The sequence below is a fragment of the Vicia villosa genome, unplaced genomic scaffold, assembly GCF_029867415.1.
Source record: "Vicia villosa cultivar HV-30 ecotype Madison, WI unplaced genomic scaffold, Vvil1.0 ctg.000992F_1_1, whole genome shotgun sequence".
Classification (NCBI taxonomy): Eukaryota; Viridiplantae; Streptophyta; class Magnoliopsida; order Fabales; family Fabaceae; genus Vicia; species Vicia villosa.
In genome coordinates this window covers 253,672-273,952 of record NW_026705445.1, presented here as the reverse complement: position 1 = coordinate 273,952, position 20,281 = coordinate 253,672, and the positions used below count along the sequence as shown (strand labels likewise).

General features: G+C 32.3%; 1 protein-coding gene across 3 annotated transcripts; it reads right to left on the bottom strand.

The window, feature by feature from the left end:
• Positions 1 to 6,384: 6,384 nt before the first annotated feature.
• Positions 6,385 to 13,963, bottom strand: LOC131632734 (protein HIRA-like). Of its 3 annotated transcripts, none has more exons than XM_058903461.1 (11): positions 13,869 to 13,963; positions 13,399 to 13,548; positions 12,488 to 12,763; positions 11,331 to 11,582; positions 10,784 to 11,184; positions 9,654 to 10,656; positions 9,087 to 9,297; positions 7,885 to 8,125; positions 7,600 to 7,722; positions 7,196 to 7,310; positions 6,385 to 6,981 (listed from the first exon to the last, which is right to left on the bottom strand). In XM_058903461.1, the coding sequence occupies exons 2-11, from the start codon at positions 13,504 to 13,506 to the stop codon at positions 6,655 to 6,657; spliced, it is 3,057 nt and encodes a 1,018-aa protein (XP_058759444.1). In that variant the 5' UTR covers positions 13,507 to 13,548; positions 13,869 to 13,963; the 3' UTR covers positions 6,385 to 6,654. The 3 variants fall into 3 exon arrangements, with proteins under 3 accessions (XP_058759444.1, XP_058759445.1, XP_058759446.1); XM_058903462.1 differs by lacking the exon at positions 13,869 to 13,963 and adding an exon at positions 13,640 to 13,849; XM_058903463.1 differs by lacking the exons at positions 13,399 to 13,548; positions 13,869 to 13,963 and having other exon boundaries at positions 11,331 to 11,585; positions 12,488 to 12,625.
• Positions 13,964 to 20,281: the final 6,318 nt, after the last annotated feature.

Below are 20,281 nucleotides of genomic sequence, written 5' to 3'. Positions count from 1 at the left end.
ATGAATGCATGAGTTGTATTAGACGACTTAAGATGGAAATGATGGAGTGATAATGCAGATGAAATGGGAAAACATAAGCCAATTAGAAATGGAATTAGAGGGGCAAATTTTGGGGTGCAACAATCAACCGTGGACATAGATTAAAGGTTACAAGCTTCGAGTCTCAGCATGAACATTTTTCATTTTTTTCAATAAAAAAAGTGTGCCCCTTAACATGTATTGTTAAATAAAAATTGAAAAACTTTTAACTACGATTATTTTTATTAACCGTGCTTATATGTGCCATATTTCACTACAGTTGGTATTTTCAACCTTGGTGAAATTATTTCTTGTAAAATTAAAACATAACATGTTTTTTATTTCCTTCATAACACATGCCCTAGCAAACCAGACGACATCGATAGTCAAATCTTTACCATTTTCGTTCATTTCTTGGAACGTCTAATCTACACCATATTCATTCAATTCTTGGAACGAAAAATCATTTCTTGGTCTTTTCGTCCTCTTCAAAGTACGGTACGTTATCTCACTGTGTTTGTTGTTCTTTATTTATTATTCATTGTTCATTTATTGGTCGCTCTCTCTCTCTCTCTCGTGCGTTGTGGTGAGGTTTTCCTTCATTCGATGTGGATTTTTTTTTTTGCAATTTGATTACTTTGTGTTTTGGTATTATTTTGATTTTGTGATGTTTTTTGTTGTTATAAGGCTATATGATGTTATCATGTGTCCTGTTCTCGTGCTATGATGTTTTTGTTGTTATAAGGTTGTGTTTTTGTTTTGGTGTTATAACTCTATTGTAAATAACCCCCAAGGGTTGTCCTAGTGGTAAAGGCTTGAGTCTTGAGAGTGTGCTCCTCTCAAGGTCTCAGGTCCAATTTCTGCTAGGTGCTAACAATTCTTGTGTTAGGCCAGTGCATACAGAATTTTGTATTGGCTTTAAATGCCCCCCCCCCTCCCGCTAGTGGACGGTGGGATTGGTCCTCTTGAATTATTCGGTCGCAAGGCCGAATACCAAGATTTAAAAAAATTATTGCAAATGAAGAAATAAATGTGGTATTGGATATGCTTTAGGTTTTGGTGTTCCAAATGAAATTGTTGGGTTGCTGATTGATGTCATGAACTATAGAAGCTACTTATGAATATGCTTTAGGTTTTGGTGTTATATTGTTGTGATTTATAATTAGTATGCTTATAACCATATTAGTATGTTGTGTGTGTAGCATTAGTGCGTCATTCAGATTAGTCTTTTGATACAAATTTCAAAATTTGTTATGGACCGTAGTTAGATGAAAGGTGGTAGAGTAGATCTCGTGTGTGAGAAATAAGTTCTTGAATTTTCTTAACAAAATCTTCCCGGAAATAATTGTCTTTTTTATTTGCCTTATGTTAATTATGGAAATATAAAATAAAAAAACGTTCAAAGGAAGAAATATTGCGTCACCAATGTTGTGATGGAATGTGTCAAAATTATACAACATGGATATGGCATGGAGAAATGGATAAAAACAGAAATGTGGCGTGACAAATGCATGAAGTTGATGAAGATATGGATGATCGACTAGAAGATATGATTCATGATATTGGAGAATCATATTTTATGAAAGTACATATTTATGATACTTGATGTAGTGATAAGGATGTGTTTATATATAAGGGGTGCGCAAGTTTTACATGATTGTCTGTATTGTTAAAATAGGTTAATCTTAAGGCAAAAAGTGGGTGGTCGGATAAAAGTTTCACGAAATTTCTTGATTTTCTAAGACAAATATTACCAAAAGATAACAATTCATTGGGTCGTTGTTATGAGGCCAAGAAGATATTGAGTCCAATGGATTTGGACTATATCAAAATATATGCATGCCCTAATGATTCTATATTATACATGAAAGAGTATAAAAATTTGAATCAATATCCAGAATATGGTGAGTCGCGCTACAAGTTGAAGGACAACAATGGTTATGACAATGACAATGTTAGCAAAAAGTGTCCTTCTGCTAAAGTGTTATGGTATTTGCCAATAATTTCAAGGTTCAAGAGACTTTTTGCTAATGGGAATGACGCAAAGAATATTAGATGTGATGCAAATAAAAGAAAATGTGATGAAAACATTTGACATGTAGTTGATTCTTTCTTTGCAATGGAAAAAATTAATTCGTTGTTTCATGATTTTGGCCTTGAGTCAAGAAACCTTAGGCTTGGGCTTACCATGGATAGAATGAATCTCTTTGGTAATATGAGTACTAATCATTCTTCAAGACATGTTTTTCTCACTATTTACAACCTATCTCCTTGATTGTGCATGAAGCGCAATTATATGACGTTAAGTATGATAATTTTTGGACCAAAACAACCTAAAACAGACATAGATGTTTATTTAAGTCCATTAATTAAAGATTTAAGACTTTTGTGGGAGGAAGGTGTTGACGTTGATGATGCATATTCTGGTGAAAAGTATAAGATGTGTGCAATGTTATTTTTCACAATCAACGACTTTTCTGCATATCGTAATTTGCCTAGATACACTGTGACAAAGGACATAAAGTGTGTCTTATATGTGCATCAAATACATGTTTTCACCAACTTGAGTTTGGAAAAAAGACAGTTTAACTTCAATTTGGAAAAAAGACCCTTCGGACTTATCGAGGAAATGGTCAATTATTCTCCAAGAAAAATACATTTTTCATAGTGATGAAAAATTTTATATTCCTTCCACTGCTTCTTACGCAACACAAGTGATTACTTCATATGAAGAAGTTGATAGAGATAATGTGCATCTTATTCGTAACGATCATCATAAAGGCATATGGGAAAATTAACAATTAATCTTTTTTATTCTTTAATCCTAATTTATTGTAAGTTATAATTTCTAAGGTTATTTGCTAAAAAGTTTTATTATTTGAAATTATAGGTGTTCAAGACACTAAGATACTATTATTTGATGTAATGATGTGTAAATTGTAGGTTGTTTTGTGTCATTTTGGTTTTGATGTAATTACAATTTTGTGTTCTTAATGCAATTTTTACTTTGATGTAATATAATTTTTGGTCTGATACGATTCACAAATGGGTTTGTTGTTGTTTATGGTCTGAAACGATTCAAAAAAATTCAGGTTAAAAAATTGGAAATTCTGTAAAATAAGAAAATATATATTTAAAAAAAACAAATGATTTCATAACTGTTGTTTAATATCATCATTGTTATAAGTAGAGCGTATCCAAAATAATAAACACCAAAAATGGCATTGTCGTGTATCAAACTCATGACATATAAATATTTCTCTACGGTTGTTGAATACAACTGTGGTTATAGGTAGTGCGCTTTTCAATTTACTATAATGGACAATAGATTGTAGTTGTAAGCAACAAACTTACAATCACGCCCTACCTCACCACGGTTGGTTAAACGTGATGGTATCCATTTTCTAACCATGATTAAAATGACTTCTACTTAGTAGTGTTAACACTTATTTCATAAGCTTTGTTGTCATTTATCACACATAACTAGTCGTTCAACTAATTCTTATAATTGTATTGTTAGTTTAGTGATGGTAATGATACCTCGTAGGACCAGAGTTTGAGAAGAAAAATTGGAGTAAGATGTGAGTCTCAATGTCTTTACTACATGTTATCCAAAACATTGTATGCTATATATCTCCTTCTTATTATTCATGCTTATTTTGGTCATCAATGTATTTTCAAACTTTAGAAGTTGGTCTTGAACTTATACAAGTTGTCTAGTTTATACTATGAGTCGTGTCAATTAAGAAACCATAATTGTAGTTTGGTTGGGACATTATATACGTTTCAGCCCTTTTTATGTTTTAGTTAACTTTAATTCTTATGGTCATTTTCAAACTATGTCTACTTTTGAGTCTAAATACTATTTGATCTTATTAAATCAGACCATCGTCTTGACCTTGAATGTGGTTCTGGTCGGTTTAAAGAAGATAAAGAGGGTACCTGTAAGACACTCTGATGCTGAAGTAGGGTTTTGAGTGAGAAAGCAAGTATGTGTAATGAAAGTGAATTGAATATCTGACCCTCTTATAAAAGAGAGCATTTATAGTCCTCAGCACTGGGTCAAGATTTCCTCTTTTGGACCTGTGGATCCAGTCCAAAGCAGGAGACTGCCGGGACCCTGCGTGGGGCAAGGTCAGCATGTAACTCTAATCTTGGGTCAACTGCCCACGGTCGTCGGAGGAGGACAGGTTCCTTCGAGAGGCAGTTGGCCACGTGCTCTTGGATGGGCACGTGGGTGAGAAGTCTCCAACGGCTACTGCTGTTTGAATTATTTTTGTTGGGCCTCTTTGCAGCGTGCTGGACTAGACCCTACACGACGCTGGATCAGCCTCTGGCGCAGTCCATAACATTATTATATATTGATAATTTTTTTTTATTATACGTGGTTATTTCTAATGAAAAATAAATCTAAGTTATTTTTTATTTTCAAACAATTTTATTAAAAAATTAAAATTCAATTTAGTGTGTTTATTCATGTTTTAAAAAATGATAATTCTTATCATTATGGGCCCGTTTGTTTTGCCTTTTTTAAAAAATGATTTTATAGTGTTACATAATTTTGTGTAAGAAAATATTACAAAGAAACTTTTTATAAAAGCTTCAAATGAAAATTTTGTTTGAATAGTTATTCTTAAAATTTGATTTTAGGTATTTCATATATTTATGAAAAAAAATTAGGATATCAAAATTTCAAAAAATCACTTAATTTTGAAGCTATTTTAAATAAATTTTCATAAAAATCATTTTTGAAATACAACTTTTTGAAAAAATTGCGATTTTGATTAAAGTTTGGTCTTCAATAATGTATTTATGTTATCGGATGTCAAAATTAGTGTTTCATTTTAGAAAAAACGAATATAAAAAAACTTGTAATATTTTAAAAAACAGTTTTGTAAAATCTATTTTTTTAAATACAAAAAAATCTATTTTTTTTAAAGCTGAAATAAATTCGCCCTATATATCCGCTTTAATTTTAAAATTTTATTTTTCAAACGGTATTGTTCACCAAACATCAGTCCTTACATGTTTTAAAAAAAAATAGTAGTTTATTTTAACCACTCAGAATTCTTCGTAGCAATATTCTATTCAGACTTTGAAGGGGGCATGTTGTCTTATATATCGTATTCTCTCTTATGTCTTTGATGACAATATTTCTCATTTGATCTTCTTTTTTTCACATACCCCTCTTCACCCATTGGTTCCTCCTGTATTTTATTCACAAATCTCTCCTAATCTTGATAAAATATCAACTAAATCTTGAAGTATATCTTTCTTTATTACTTTTTTTAATCCTAAAAAAAGTTATTTTTATGCGTGTACACTACAATAATACTTCATATCAACTGATATCGTTCTTGGTTATCAATGATTCTACACAGTCCTACATTGAGTAAGCTTTGTTGTTTCTGATTTTGGGCATTGACGTACACCAATCTAAACATGTCACCCCATTCATATATACATGACACCCTCCCTATTTTTCGTATTGACTAATAAGTTCTTCTCAGTATTTACTTCATCTCAAAATAACATTTACTCAAAAAATTCACTCTCTAAAGGCACTAAAATTCAAAAAATCAAATAGCACATTTAAAAATTTTCGGGTAGTTCATATCAAACAGACTTATAAAAAACGAAATTAACACTATCAAATTTTTTTGATAAATTAGATATGTTATTTAATTTTAAATCGGGTATGTTATATAATTTTTACGGATTTTTGAAAAAATCAATAGCTCATATCTGATAGGCAAAAAAACGTATCAGATTATTTAAAAAATCTGATAAAAACTCGTGCAATTCTCCAAAAAAATATAGTAGAAACTCAGATCCCACAAGAATCTAATAAAAACTCATATCCTCCAAAAATTCGGTAATATATTTGAAATATTTAATAGTTCAAATCCATTTTTAAAAAATGAATTTACACCAATTTTTTTAAAATCCAGTAAAAACTAAGATTTTTGAAAAATCCATTAGAAACTTAAAAAATTTCTCCAAAATTTTGGTAAAAACTCGTAAAATTTCCCAAAAATTCATAAATTTCTCAAAAATCCAAAAATCACCATTTTTTTAAAAACGTAACAAATCAAAAAAGATATTATGATAAAAGCACCACTATGAGAGGGTAACAAATCACAAAGATATTATGTTAAAAGCACCACTCCGAGAGAGTGCCAGCCAGGTATACTCGTATGGATACAAATGTCAAATTTCTACATGATCTTCATAGAACAAACAATATCAACTTGAAATTTTTCGTAAATCATCCTCACACAAGAATCAGCATTTAGTTTCCATTTAGATTAGTAAAAAATAGCTTGAAAACGATTATTACCCAAAGCTTTAAAGACACCCATGATGTGAATAACATAAATTCAGCTACTATATAAACTTTTGCTACCTTACAAGTGTAGCCTGTAAAACGGACTTGGCTATAGAGTAGAACTCAAGTGTTGAGCTACACAGTAGAATTTCTAAAGCATAATAATATATATGTAACAGAATGTAAATGTTAAAGTAGATTCAATGTTCAACCATGCCACTTCTAACAACACCCCATGTTGGTGAAATCCTATATAAGAATAACAAACTCCAAAATAATTAACCAGAAGTCAAGATTCATGAACCTCATTACTGATCTGGTGTATCTTGAACAATTTGATCATGTTCATTTGCTTCATTTCTGCGACTCTTTACCACCCGAGCATTGTTATCCTTGCTGTTTATTGCATCCTCAGGAGTATCGTTTACGTATGTCGGTAATGGACCACTCTCTATTAGATTGGTGATAGGTGAAGATGTCTTGAGTAATATTGGATTTCTTTGGTCGTGATTAGTATCAGCAATTTCGTATTCGGATACGAGATCCATGAATTCGTTCAGCAGTCTCTGGACTTTCCTATTTGATGCCATGGCTGGAAGAATGTCTTCAATAAGGAGCTTGTGTTTCCTCATTCCCTGTAAACATCCAAATTCGAAACTTGATCAGCCAATGGATATTTCTACATTGCTACAATACATATTCATAAACCATTTCATGTGCAATCCCACAGCTTACACAGGAAAAACTTTAGCTCTAATGCTGCGCAATTCCACCATTCTTACGTTGACTTATTTTAAGCAGAAAATAGGATATGAATTTATTATGCGTATGGATAAAAAATAGTCTTACAAGCACAACAGGATCCCATGCCAAATTCTTATCCGATGATGCTCCTTCAGTCATGCCTGTTGGAGGTCCAAGGAAACTTTCACAGACTTCTCGTAATCGAGATTCATCCGCTTCTCTGCAATTATTTCATTATAATCTTTGTTTAGCTTGCTAATAGTCCAAAATCATACAGAGTACAGACCACAGAATGTGATTCGATAGTTAAGAAATAAATATATACAACTATATTTATATCTAGCTAACTACAATCCCTTGCCTTGAGTTTGAACAAATGCACACTTCTTGATAAATAAATATTCTTGAAGATTAATGACAATGAGTTGAGCACCATCCCTCTCATAAGAGGTTATCATGATATTAAAATAATTTAATACTCATAAAAGAAAAAATACAAGAAATAATACCTTGCAAGAAGGCGTACATACGACAATAAGCATTGGCGATATTCATTGGGGGATCCCAAAGCCAGAGAAGAAGCCAACTGAGCTTCCAAATGAGCACGTGTCTGCACTCCGTCATCAGTCATTCTACATCAAAAAGTGTTCAGGTTTAGAAAGCTTCAGACATCAATACAACCATTATCAAGTCTAGAAGAATAAAATACCCTTAAATACACTTCATACACTATTGAATAGATGACTAATCCTAACTAATGGCTGAATGAAACATAGACACCGATAAATACACACCTAGTCAAACCTGGCTTCCGGGCCAAATATTTTTTAACATCAACCTGCAAAGCAGCCAATTCACCACTTCGAATTGAGCCCAAACTCCAAGAGCTGGCAAAATTTGATGCAGGGAAGCAGTCATCGGCAACCCTTAACCAACACTTGAAACTCATGTCGAATACGAAAGCATGACGAGTGGCCAAAACAACAAGAGGAGAACCAGATTTTGACAGCTTTGCAGATATAACTTTGATAGTGCCTGGAATGAAAAATTAAAACAATAAAAAAAATAGAGGGTCATGGGGCCCAAACATGTGAAAACATGTCAAATAAACAAAACCAGTTGTTCTGAGATCAGGAAAACGATAAGTCTTAGTGTTGGACTATTAGGCACTATGAGGCACGGACACCCGAGGATTATAGGCGTGTTGCGGTGTCTGTGTCCAACGGTTGTATGACACCCGTATAACACATGTTGGAAAACTCAGATTGGTTCGACACTCTTTGAATTGTTGTTTGGCATGCGTATGACACTCATACGACATATGTCAGACAATTCAAACAAGTGTTTCAAAAAAATTGATTTTTTCTTTGCTTCAACACAGCTTATACATTTTTTGGACAAATCTAAAACACATCTAAAAAGGCTTAAGTTGTGTGAAGCAAGGTTGATAAACAAAGGACTTAAGACGTTAAATTTGTTTAGAGTATTATTCAACTTTTTTAATAGTAGGTGGATAAATGATGGTCAAATACTATCATAACGGTGTCGGTGTTCTATGTTTTTGACATTACCGGTGTCGTGGTGTTCGTGTCAGAGTACATGCTTCATAGGTGTTGGGTTGAGCCTACCTCAACCCTCACAAAACCGGCTTGTAAGGTGAAAGAATAGTCCACTTATAAAGTCACTTTCAAGTCACATCACATCCAATATGGGACTTTCTCGACGCAGCCCTCAGATGCAGGATTGGACATCTGGTGCAAGAGTCAAATGACCCAACAGATCTTAGATAGACTTTGATACCATGTAACAATTTTGGTTCAGTCTAACTCAACCCTTACAAAATCCGGCTTATAAGATGAGAGATGCCTCCACTTATAAAGTCATTTCCAAAACATATTCCATCAATGTGAGACTTCTCAACAATAAAGCTCATAGAAAGAAAACAGTAAAATCCAAGCAGCTGCTCTATCAAACATATGTAGGTAAGATATGGTACCGGTATCTTTAGCAGATGAGCTAGGATTTGAAGCAACAAGAGAATCCAACGAGTCTTGAAGGAGACAGGTTCGGTTGAATAAATCCCATAAATAAAGGGACCCTTTTCTTGTCACCAGCAACAGTTTCCAACTTTCATCACAGTCTACAAATATTGCCGCAGATCCCATCATCATGGTAGGCATTGCTCGTCTCCCACACTTCGTGTAAATCTTCTCGGCAGCACAAATAAATCAAATACATTACAAAGTGTAAGTTTATAAAACATAGCCACACACAGGATAGGACTATATATTGGGCCATAGTTTTACAAGTGACAAAAAGGATTGAATCCCACATCACACATCATATATTAGTCTTTGTCATTAGAGTACAAAAGTATGTCTTAAAATTGAAACTCCTTAGTGTGTTTTGAAAGTGAGAGAGATGATTCAGTATATAAGCATTTTTCGTAATAAATGAAGGAAGTCCAGAATAAAGGATGTGAGATACCATATAAAAAATGTTAAACAGAAATAAAAGAAGTGAAAACTGAAAAGCAAACCATATATACACAAAGATTGTTTACCTGGAGACATCCATCCTCACAACCAACCGCCACAAAATTTGCATTTCCAGCTAAAACTGTGACTTTTCCTGATATCCTATCAGACCAAAGTGTTTGAGTTCCCCTTGTGCAAGCAATTTCGGTTTCTCTCATCATGGATGCATTTCCAGCCCCTATGGTGTCATTCACAGCATGTTCTCTAGGCCGTGCTTCCAAACAAATAGGTAAACTATCCTCCCCACCTTTCTTGTCAAATATTCTAATGGAAAGTGTGGCATGAGAACCAGTAGTTGTCGAACTTCCCAACTGCTCAACATTGATGCCTCCATCTCTTCCAGAAGGAGCCTGAACCTTCTCTATCACCAGGCTCTCAGAAATCGTAGCCCTAGCAGTAACCCCTGAGCGTTCTTTTATATCTGAATTTCTGCCAAGCACTCCACCCAAGTTAGTTGCTCTTACACCATCATCAACGGATACAACTCCATTGGTAACCATTTGATGATTAGTAGACGCGTGAGGGAAGTCAAGTGCTTGAGATTGAACTGCACCAGAAATATTTTCCTGCTGAACAGGCACTCCAACTGCTTCTGGAATAATTCTTTTCCTTCCATCAGGACGTCTATATTCCCTTTGCTTGACAGGGCTAGAAACCCGTGCAGTGGTTGTAATTTTGTTTAATGCATCACCAACAGGACCTCCACTCTTCTTATTATGATCAACTTGAGGCTCCACATTCTTTGCACCAACGCGAGTATCTATATATGCTTTTGCAATTGTTTGGTTTTGCTGATTCGAAACCACTTTCTTGCTTGGTGTATGCTTGCTAGAAGCTGCTTCTAGCAATAACTGGGCTGGAGATTCTGCTAAGTTTGCTTGACGACCTCTCACATCACCATAGCGACTTCTTTTCAACTCGTCTAGCTCTGCATCACTGAGTCTCTGACCTAGTTCTTTTGCATCAAAATGAAATGCAGCAACAGATCCATCCAAAGAACAGGCAAAAAGCGAATATCCATCAGGGCTCCTGTTTCGAGACAAAATAAATAATTAAAATAAATAAGCAATAAAATAAAAAATTCAAACTAATTAGCAAAAAATAAAACATTCAAACTACATCCATATTACAATGCAACCACAGATGAAGAGCATACCAGGATAAATCAACAACACTTTGAGTAAAAAAATGCTTGGCGACAAAAAGAGGACGAGGACTTGAAGTAGTCCATACGGTTATAGTTCGATCCTGACTTCCAATGGCAATAACATTGTATGGCTGCGGCTCTTTACTTCCACCAGTCTTGTTAGCACCATTGGACCACCCAGCACGCACAGGCTTCACTTCCTCAGCCTTAGACGAATACTTTTTGAACATCGAATGGTTGAACTTGACCACAATAATTGGAGCATTGTGTCCTAAGAAGTCAAATGTTGCAGACCACTCCCCTCTCTCAAGCACAGGGGCAGAATGCCTCGGCTTTTGGAAACCATGAGTAGTGGTGATAAAATGACCACAAGGAGACCATCCAAGTCGCCGGAAGAAGGTTGATCCAAGCTGAAAGGGGCACAGCTTAATTAGGAAATAGAAATTATATCGGTAATAATTTGAGACAGTGTAATAATTGAACTCTCGGTGCCAGACACGCCTTCAATGTGAAGTTTCTGTGCTAGTGTTATTAGACTTCAGAGTTAGAAACTTACTGATTTGGCCCAGTGACCATCTGTCCTATGAGCAAGACTCCAATCACTAGTTTTCCAGATAATGACGGTCTTATCATCAGATTGACTTGCTATAAAAGATCCAATAGGATCCCAAGCAACACCCTTAACCAGGCTAGAGTGGCCCCTTAGAACAGTAGTGCAAATGCCATTACGCATATTCCATATATGAATAGTGTTGTCCAAACTCCCACTAGCTAATGTCGAATCATCAGGAGACCAATTAAGATCCACCTACTTTACACATGAACAAGTAGATCTCAAGTTAAGGAAGCCAATAAGAATAAATGAAATTATTCAAATACTCAAGATGATGGTTAAAAGTTAAAACAAAAAAGCAATGGAGGACTATTTAATGGGTTATAAATAGCGGATCGCAGAAAATAGTGGAATGCCAAAAACACATTATAATAAACAGCGGATAGCGTAGCGGCCAAATAGCATAGGCCGTAAAGCAGTTGAAATAAATAATTGTATACATGTTGTACACAAATAAAAGCTAAATATATGGAAATTAAATTAAACATGGGAAGGGGAATATAATAGAAAGGGAATATTTTGGAAAAAAACTGAGGAATGATGAGAGATAACAATAGAAAACAAAGAGAAAAAAGAAATTGAATTAGGGATAATAGGTTACATAGGTTGTGGGGTTAAGGGGTTATATGAGACCCATCTCATCACCAACTACGCATTGTTTTATTTTTTAATGTTTTTAATAATATGTCATTGCAGCCCTCATGATAATTTTTAATGTTATTCGTAAGGAAAATACATTAAAAAAACAATAATTTCCACTATCCGCTATCACCGCCGATATGCAAAAAGTCACCAATAGCGTATCGGCTTACGTCGCGGTCTCCAAATCCTGATATGCAATAGCGGTATAGCGGCGCTACGCCGGTTATTTAACAACACTAATTTAGATATGGAACATATGGTTTATTAGGTGTTTTTGGGATTGAGGGTTTTTGAGGGCTATGTCTATATTTTGGTATATACTAGAGATTTTTTAAAAGTTAAAAAATAACATGATAAATGAATGATACAACTTTTTTTATCACACTTATATTATTTTTATAACATTTTATATCTTCCATAATTGAAATTGAAATTGTAAATGCAATTGAATTAATTACCACATCTGCAGTGTGCCCTCTCAATGTCATTGCAACTTTCCAGTTTTCAATATCCGGTGGCTCTCCACTTCCGAACTCTGTGGTACCCGAGCCAGGCTTCCTCTCATGAATTAATATGACCTGATCATCGGAACCAGACGCGACATACCTTCCATGCTTAGCCCATCTTACACAGTTGACAGACCCAAAATGATCCCGCAGCGTTGCAAGAAGCTTCTGAGAAGACTCAACTTTTGTTTTGTCATTCGAAACACACTTCATATTCCATATACGAACCTGCATATAACATATAGTTGAGAAGACGATAATTCGAAATATCAATATCATATCTCTCAGTCCCAACTCTCAATACCCTCTCACCTAACTAACAAAACATCAGACAGTAACATTTTTCCCATTGAGATCAGCAACAATCTTTGTAGCACGCACATATAATCCTTGACACACGACACTGATATATGTTGTTATGAAGCACAGACACCCCGAACACAACACCAACACTGACACAGCGACACGGTTAATAATTTGAAAAAAATAAATAAATTAAACGTAATCCCAAGTGTCGTTGTAAGTGTCCAACACGCATTTTTTTAGAGGTGCCGGTGATACATAGGGACTTGTTACACTCAATTATAGTATTTTCTCAAATTATTACCAGTGTCAATGCCACGTCTCGTGTTTGTGTCGGGTCAATGTCGTGCGTGGTGTTCGTGTGGTGCTTCGTAGGCAACAAACAATATAAACAAAATGGCACGGACCTACCCCCATTAACATGAACAAATCAAAAACAACAAAGGAGTTTCATTTCATTACACTCAAGAATGATCATGACACATCCGAAATTCAAATTCTTCACTAAATCAAAACTTCGAACAAAACAACAAGGATGAAAAAAAAAAGGCCATACATACCTTGTGGTCACCACCACCAGTAGCAAACCTAAGCCCACAAGGTTGAACATCAATGGAGAAAATTTGCATCCCCTCATGCCTAACCCAGAGAGGTTTCTCAGCAATCATCTTCCAAAAAACCTTCTTTTCCACCCAAAAACAGTTCAAAACCTAACAAAAGGAATCACCCCCAAAAAGCATTATGAAAATCAGAATCGTCAAAACCAATTAAGAGTACCATGTAAAAAAATCAAGCAATTACGTCGATCGGTTTACACCAAAGTATCAAGTTTTAGGGCTAATTTGCATAAACCCTACAAAATCATGACGGTGTTGATGAAAATGGAGGGGTTAACGTCTTCTTAACGGTAAAATCTAAAAATAAGCTAAAAGTTAAGAGAGAAAACATGAAAGAAAGAAAGAAGAAGAAAAAATAGACAAGTTAAGTAAAAATGGAGGTGGAAGTGATTGTGAAAAATGGAGTAACTTACCTGCTGTGAGTTTTAGCTTCTACAAGTACAATCAGATGTGTCTCTTAGAACTGCAAGACATTAGAAAATGGTTAACCAAAAAATGTGAATAATGCATAATGTACTATATTATATAAATAATAAATAATGTGTATATATATATATATATATATATATATATATATATATATATATATATATATATATATATATATATATATATATATATATATTAATTTTTATAATAAGGTATTTTGTAATTATAAAATTTTAAAAAGTAGGAAAAATCTTGAAGAAAAGTTATTTTAAGATTAAATTTGAATAATCTCGATTGATTTGATTTTAATTTAAATGTTTTAATTATTTCATATAAATTATTTGATTTAATATTTTATTTATAATAGTATATAATATAATTTAATGGTCAAAATTTATGTTTTTAAAAGGAAAAATATTTTTGGTTTTTAAAGGTGTGAGATGTTATCATCTTTAAAGTATTGAAATTAAAATATTAAAATATATATATATATATATATATATATATTGTGTAATATTATTTTTTTATCATATTATATTAGAACTATAGAAAAGCTCACTTATGAATAAATTAATTATCTAAAAAAAAAATTTGACCATATTGCAGATGCGTTTGCAATTTTGATATATTTCAAAAGAAAATGTGATATCATGTTACGATTTTTTTTTCAATAATCATATTTTTTTAAAAAATTTCTGAAATAAACAACTTTTTAAAATAGTTACACACATGGCCAAAATTTGATAGAAATAACACGTTGTCGTCAGGGGGTGGCGACAACACTATCTCCTTAATGCATTCGCCATTGGGCCTGGCAAAGACGTTCCTTTTGAAGCCCAAGTCGCCACTGGACCGGCGACAACACCCTATTTTGTTTTTTTAGTTAAACTAGATGTTGACTCGCGCGATGCGCGGAAAGACTTTAAAATGTTTTTTATCTTAAACTTTTTAAAATTATAATTTATTAAAACTACAATATTTATAATTTTAAGAATCTTAAAGCCTGCTCTTCTATATTTTTTATTTATTTTATCTTTTGCATATAATATTTAGAATTTCTTCGAGTTTAAAATTATACGATTTAAAATAAAGATGTTGTCACCAATATGGATACCTAATTTCCTATTTAATGGAAATAAATATTTTTAATTGTTGATTAAAAAGGTTGAATATAATACTTATTAATTAAATTTTTTATTGATGTGATTTTACTTATAATATATTGTATAAGATACCGAGAAAACAAATTCGAGTTATTAGTGAACTGAGATGGATATTTTTGTAGGTCTAATTTTAGAGCAACATTATAATATATTATTAAAATTGTTAATATGATATAAATCATTGGACAAAAGAATTTAGGTCATATTTAATACATTATACTTCAAATTTGAAGAAACTATAATGATATATTTTATTTATTTTTGGTAAAAAGTAGTGACATATATAATTGCAATAAAATGACTACTACAATCAAATTTAAAAAACTAAAATTTATAATTAACTATGTAAATAGTCAAATAAAATAAATAGGACAAATATGAAGAAAGTAACTTCAATATCTTAATATCTTAATCAGTTTTATATCTTTATAGATATGAAAGATTGTGAAGTTCGTACATACGATCTCTTGCACATTAATTAGTTACAATAGAGTTTTCAAAGTGTTAAAAATAAGCATATTATATACACGATAAAATTTTCTTGTGTTCAGTTTTTTAACATTGAGGAGGTGGAGAACATCAACTCATTTGATTCTCATAAACAATAATTTCAATAGAAACAAATATTGAGTAGACTTATTATTTAAGTGTCAATATTGAGGAGAAAATCCTTACATAATGTGAAGTTGAAATTAATAAATAAAAATATTACCAAACACAATAGTCATAAAACTACTAATCTAATACTAATAATAATAAATAAATATTAAATTGATAAAATGGAGAAATAGACACCTTGTATCTAAAGTTTTATGGATAGAACAAAGCTCTTACAAAAAATAATAATAAACTACAAATAAATGATGAGAATGTTTGGACATACTCTACATCCTCACAGGTAGGAAATCAAGTGTTAGAAATGAAAGGAAATTAGGAGAATAAAAAATCTTGGAGGTCATGGAGTAATGTCTATGGTTTTCATTCTCTCCATGTATGTGAGAAATTATATTTAAGTTACAATTTAATTATTTGTTCTTGAGATACTTAAGGAGCTTAGCCAAAGGTTTCCGACGAACATAATTACACTCTACCCAGAATTACCTCTGATCTCTTGTATTTACTTATTTCAAAGAAAATATAATTTTCATTGTTTCTTCTTGTTATATCCTATCTACCTTAAACCTGTAAAAAATACAATGTATTTAACATGAAAATAAAATAATTTAGTATGAGATTTAATAATAAGATAAACTAATCTACAAATTATTTTTGAAATAATTTGCACAACTCATTAAAATACACAAATCTATAAAACATAGCAATGAAAGAAGAACTTCGGATTGAAGTTGTTATCGATAATAGACATAGTGAAAAATTCTAAAAAATAGTAAATAAGTGAAATGAGTATAGAAGTGAATAAATAATGAATGTGGGATTAAGGTTGTTTATAAAGGTGCGGAGAAATGCAAAGGGACAAAAATAATTCAAAGGTTTATGTTATAAATTTATCACCAATTAATAAAAATAGTAATTAATCAATTTATTAATTAAAATTTTATATTAATGTAAGTAAATGAGTGAATCATCAATTTATTAATTAAATTTTTTTTGTTGAAATAATACTCACCGTTTTAACAAAATTTATTTAGTAATAAAAAAAATTAATTTGGAATTAGTGTGGAAAAGTTGAAAAAAAGGGTAGATCACACGCTTCATTTCTAATATGAGAGAATCAAATAATGATGGTTAAATTTTGTTTTAATGAAATTCATAATTGTAGCATTTATTATAATCCACCGTTTTTGTTTTATTTAGTTTATACTCCACCATTTAAAAAAATATATGCTCAATATTATACATAAAATTAATGACAATTATTTGATTTTTTCTTGGAATAATATGTAGTGATTGGTTGTCATTACATTTATTATAATTAATTCAAAATTTATGGTATTAAGTCCACTGTTTTAAAAAAATATATGCTCAACTATTATGCCTAAAATTAATAACAATAATTTGATTTTTTTTCTTTTAATAATATGTAGTGATTGGTTGTCATTACATTTATTATAATTAATTCAAAAATTATTATATTATTTAATAATGAATGAAATAAGTAAGATTTTTAATTTTTGGTTACAATATTAAAAATTTACTAATAATAGAATTAGATCTTTTTATAAAATTAATTAATTAACGATTGAAAAAATGAATGAAATAAGTAAGATTTAGATAAAAAAATTAGTTTTTAATACTCATAATTTTTTTTAATTTAAATAAAATATTATTAATCATTTATAAAAATAGTTTAAATTTTTTTAAAATTAATAAAAATAAACTTATGTTAGATTTATTTTTGTTTTTAAATATAAAATAAATTAAATAATAAGGAATTTTAATTTTTTGTTACAAATTACTTACAGTTTATTTTTTAATTTAAATAAAATATTATTAATCATTTATAACAATAGTTTGAATTTTTTTAAAATTAATAAAATATAAACTTATGTTAAATTTATTTTTATTTTTAAATCTATAATAAACTAAATAATAAGGACTTTTAAATATTATTATATTATATATTACATATTTATAAAATTATTATTAATATTTGTGGCTGAATATTATATTATATTATTATTATGATAATTATATTTATTTATTTTTAATATAAGGTTAAATTAATAAAAGTTAAAATTAAGATTTTTGTTAGATTTACTATGAGGTGACATGTGGCCAATTTTTGTTTAGAGATACTACCAAGGTGACATGTGGCTAGGGTTGCCATCATGACAACCTTGGATTTATATATAATAAAAAGATAAGATAAGATAAGATAAGATAAGATAAGATAAGATAAGATGATTATTTTAACTATTAAGTTTAATTACTAGCATAATTTTTCTTTCATTTTTATTAAGTTAAATTATTTTAAGTATTAAGTTTAATTATTTTGGCCATTATTTTTCTTTACTTAAATTTTTTACGTAGACAAATAATATAACTAAAAGAAACTCCAATTTTATAGTAATAAAAAAACTAAAATTACATTAATCATAATAGGGTCTACAATTAAATTGTGGAGGTCTAATAACTCGTTTAGATGGCTTACGAGTTGGTAGTGCTCCTCTATTCCTACAACGCCCCCCTCTATCTGGTTCCTGTTGTGTTTGGGTCGATGGCCCTTCAATGCAATCCGAGTCTACAAAATCTGTTAGCCGAGCTTGACCTCTAGAATTTTCACTATAAGAAAGGCGGGTGCCCGCAGCGCCTTCAAAGCTTTGTCTTGGTGGGACAAAATGGCTCCTGGTGGGTGCGGCCTCAAAGTCTGGTCTCTGGTAGTTAGTGGTCAAATCGTGTTGGTTAAAATACAATGGTTGTGGTGGTGTGTTGAAGTACAATGGTTGGTTGGGGTATTGTGATGTTTGTTGGTTAATGAGTTGTATGGTTGGTATACTTCATGTATGCCTGTGTCGGGGGTAAGTGGTGGTGATCTGGAGGAGCCTGCCACATTGGTGTCTTGGAAGCGTTGATGGTGGGGTTGAGTTTGTGGTTGGGATTAAGTTTGTGGTTGAGTTTGGAATTGTTGTTGTTATTGTTGTTGTTGGTAAATTGGTTGTTGTTGGTATATTGGTTGTTGTTGGTAATTTGGTTGTTGTTGTTGGTAATATTGTTGTTGGTGTTGTTGTTGGAAATATTGTGGTTGTTGTTGTTGGAAATTTTGTGGTTGTTGTTGTTGGAAAATTTGGGGTTGTTGTTGTTGGAAATACGGTTGCTATGCTCGCGGGTTTTCCAAATAGAAAGGGTCAGACACAAACATTTCAAGATTTGTAACCAATCTGTACCAGTTGACATATTCAGATGTTGGTTTCATTTTGGTCGGCGCCACAGGGAAATGTAGGACGTGTTGGAACGACGGACCCATATTTTACGGAAGTCTTTAGCGAGTGACTTCCAATTTGCTATGTACCACTGTTGGCTGACCTTTTGCATATGCCAAGGTTCCAAACACATAGGGGGTCGGGGATATTTTGATGCATGCCGAATTGGAGTTTCATACGGTCACTATGGTCCATCTCCATAGTGGTGAACTTTATGATAAGCGATTTCACTCTGAGTCGTTGCAACTCGCACACTTCCCTCTCAGTGGATCTTGTCAGTGAGATACCAACATCCAAACATTTTACATAATCTGCTTCATGGTCACTTAGCATCACACACCTGTTAAGTACTCCCAACTTCATAATCACTAATATACTCGTACCTTTCTAATTATCTCGTTCTGAATCAAAATCCTCATCTAGCAAAAGACCGCGATAACATTCATAACTCGTGGTTTCACTCTAAATCCCATGACATCTTTTGCGTCCAAGTATCATTCCACTCGGAATCTCAACAATTCTTCCTCACACCAATAGGTGTAAGAAATCCTCTACAATTCTTCTTCTATACATGTTGTTGCTTTGGCATCATAAATACGACTTCAACTGTACTAAAACTTATTTCACCTTTTCTACTAATTCACTCCTCACTAAAATCCATCGGTACTCAAATCATCTTTATTACCGAACATCTCATCAACTTATTCCTCAACAACATATTCTACTCAATTTTGTTTCAAACAATCACGGTAGTAGGCATTCCTATTCAACAAGTTTTGCGCTTCCTTAACCGACTTCAGAATATCTCCTCATAGGATCAAAAGTTATGGGTTTTTAAAGTAAAAACAATTTTCCAAAAACACATAGTAGAACCCGGTTCCTCCCACACAGGAACTGGTTCCTGGCTGCTTCCCATAACTTGTCTCTGATTTTTACTATGGGGAACCGGGTTGTCTCTATCTGGGAACCGGTTCCCAACAACCCAAAATTCCCACGCCTCTGTTTTTATAATGGGAACACATTTCAAACACGTTTTAAACATCAAATAACAACATATATCATGGTTATTAAGTCAGCTTCGCAATGCCCCAAACGGCATTTAAATCAGACACTCGGATCTCAAGATATGAATTTTCCAATCGTTGTCCGAGATTGCAACACTGACGCCATGCAGCGACACCTTAGATGATATTTCCAAAACTCCTCAAATGGTACACTTAATTCCTAAAATTACTTCTCAACAAACCTTTTAATTATTCCTTCAATCCGTTCAACTCTGACACTGACATCCCGTGCCGTACCAACAAACAAGTCTAGTTCTAAGAGCACGCGTAACCGCAACTTCACCTCTTT

Bases quoted from the DNA above. Each gene is read 5' to 3' on its own strand.
- LOC131632734 (XM_058903461.1), bottom strand. From the start codon at position 13,506: ATGATTGCTGAGAAACCTCTCTGGGTTAGGCATGAGGGGATGCAAATT. The intron at 8,126-9,086 runs GTACCATATCTT...TTTTCATTCCAG, and splicing joins CTCATCTGCTAAAGATACCG to GCACTATCAAAGTTATATCT. The intron at 6,982-7,195 runs GTAAGACTATTT...GGATGTTTACAG, and splicing joins CATGGGATCCTGTTGTGCTT to GGAATGAGGAAACACAAGCT.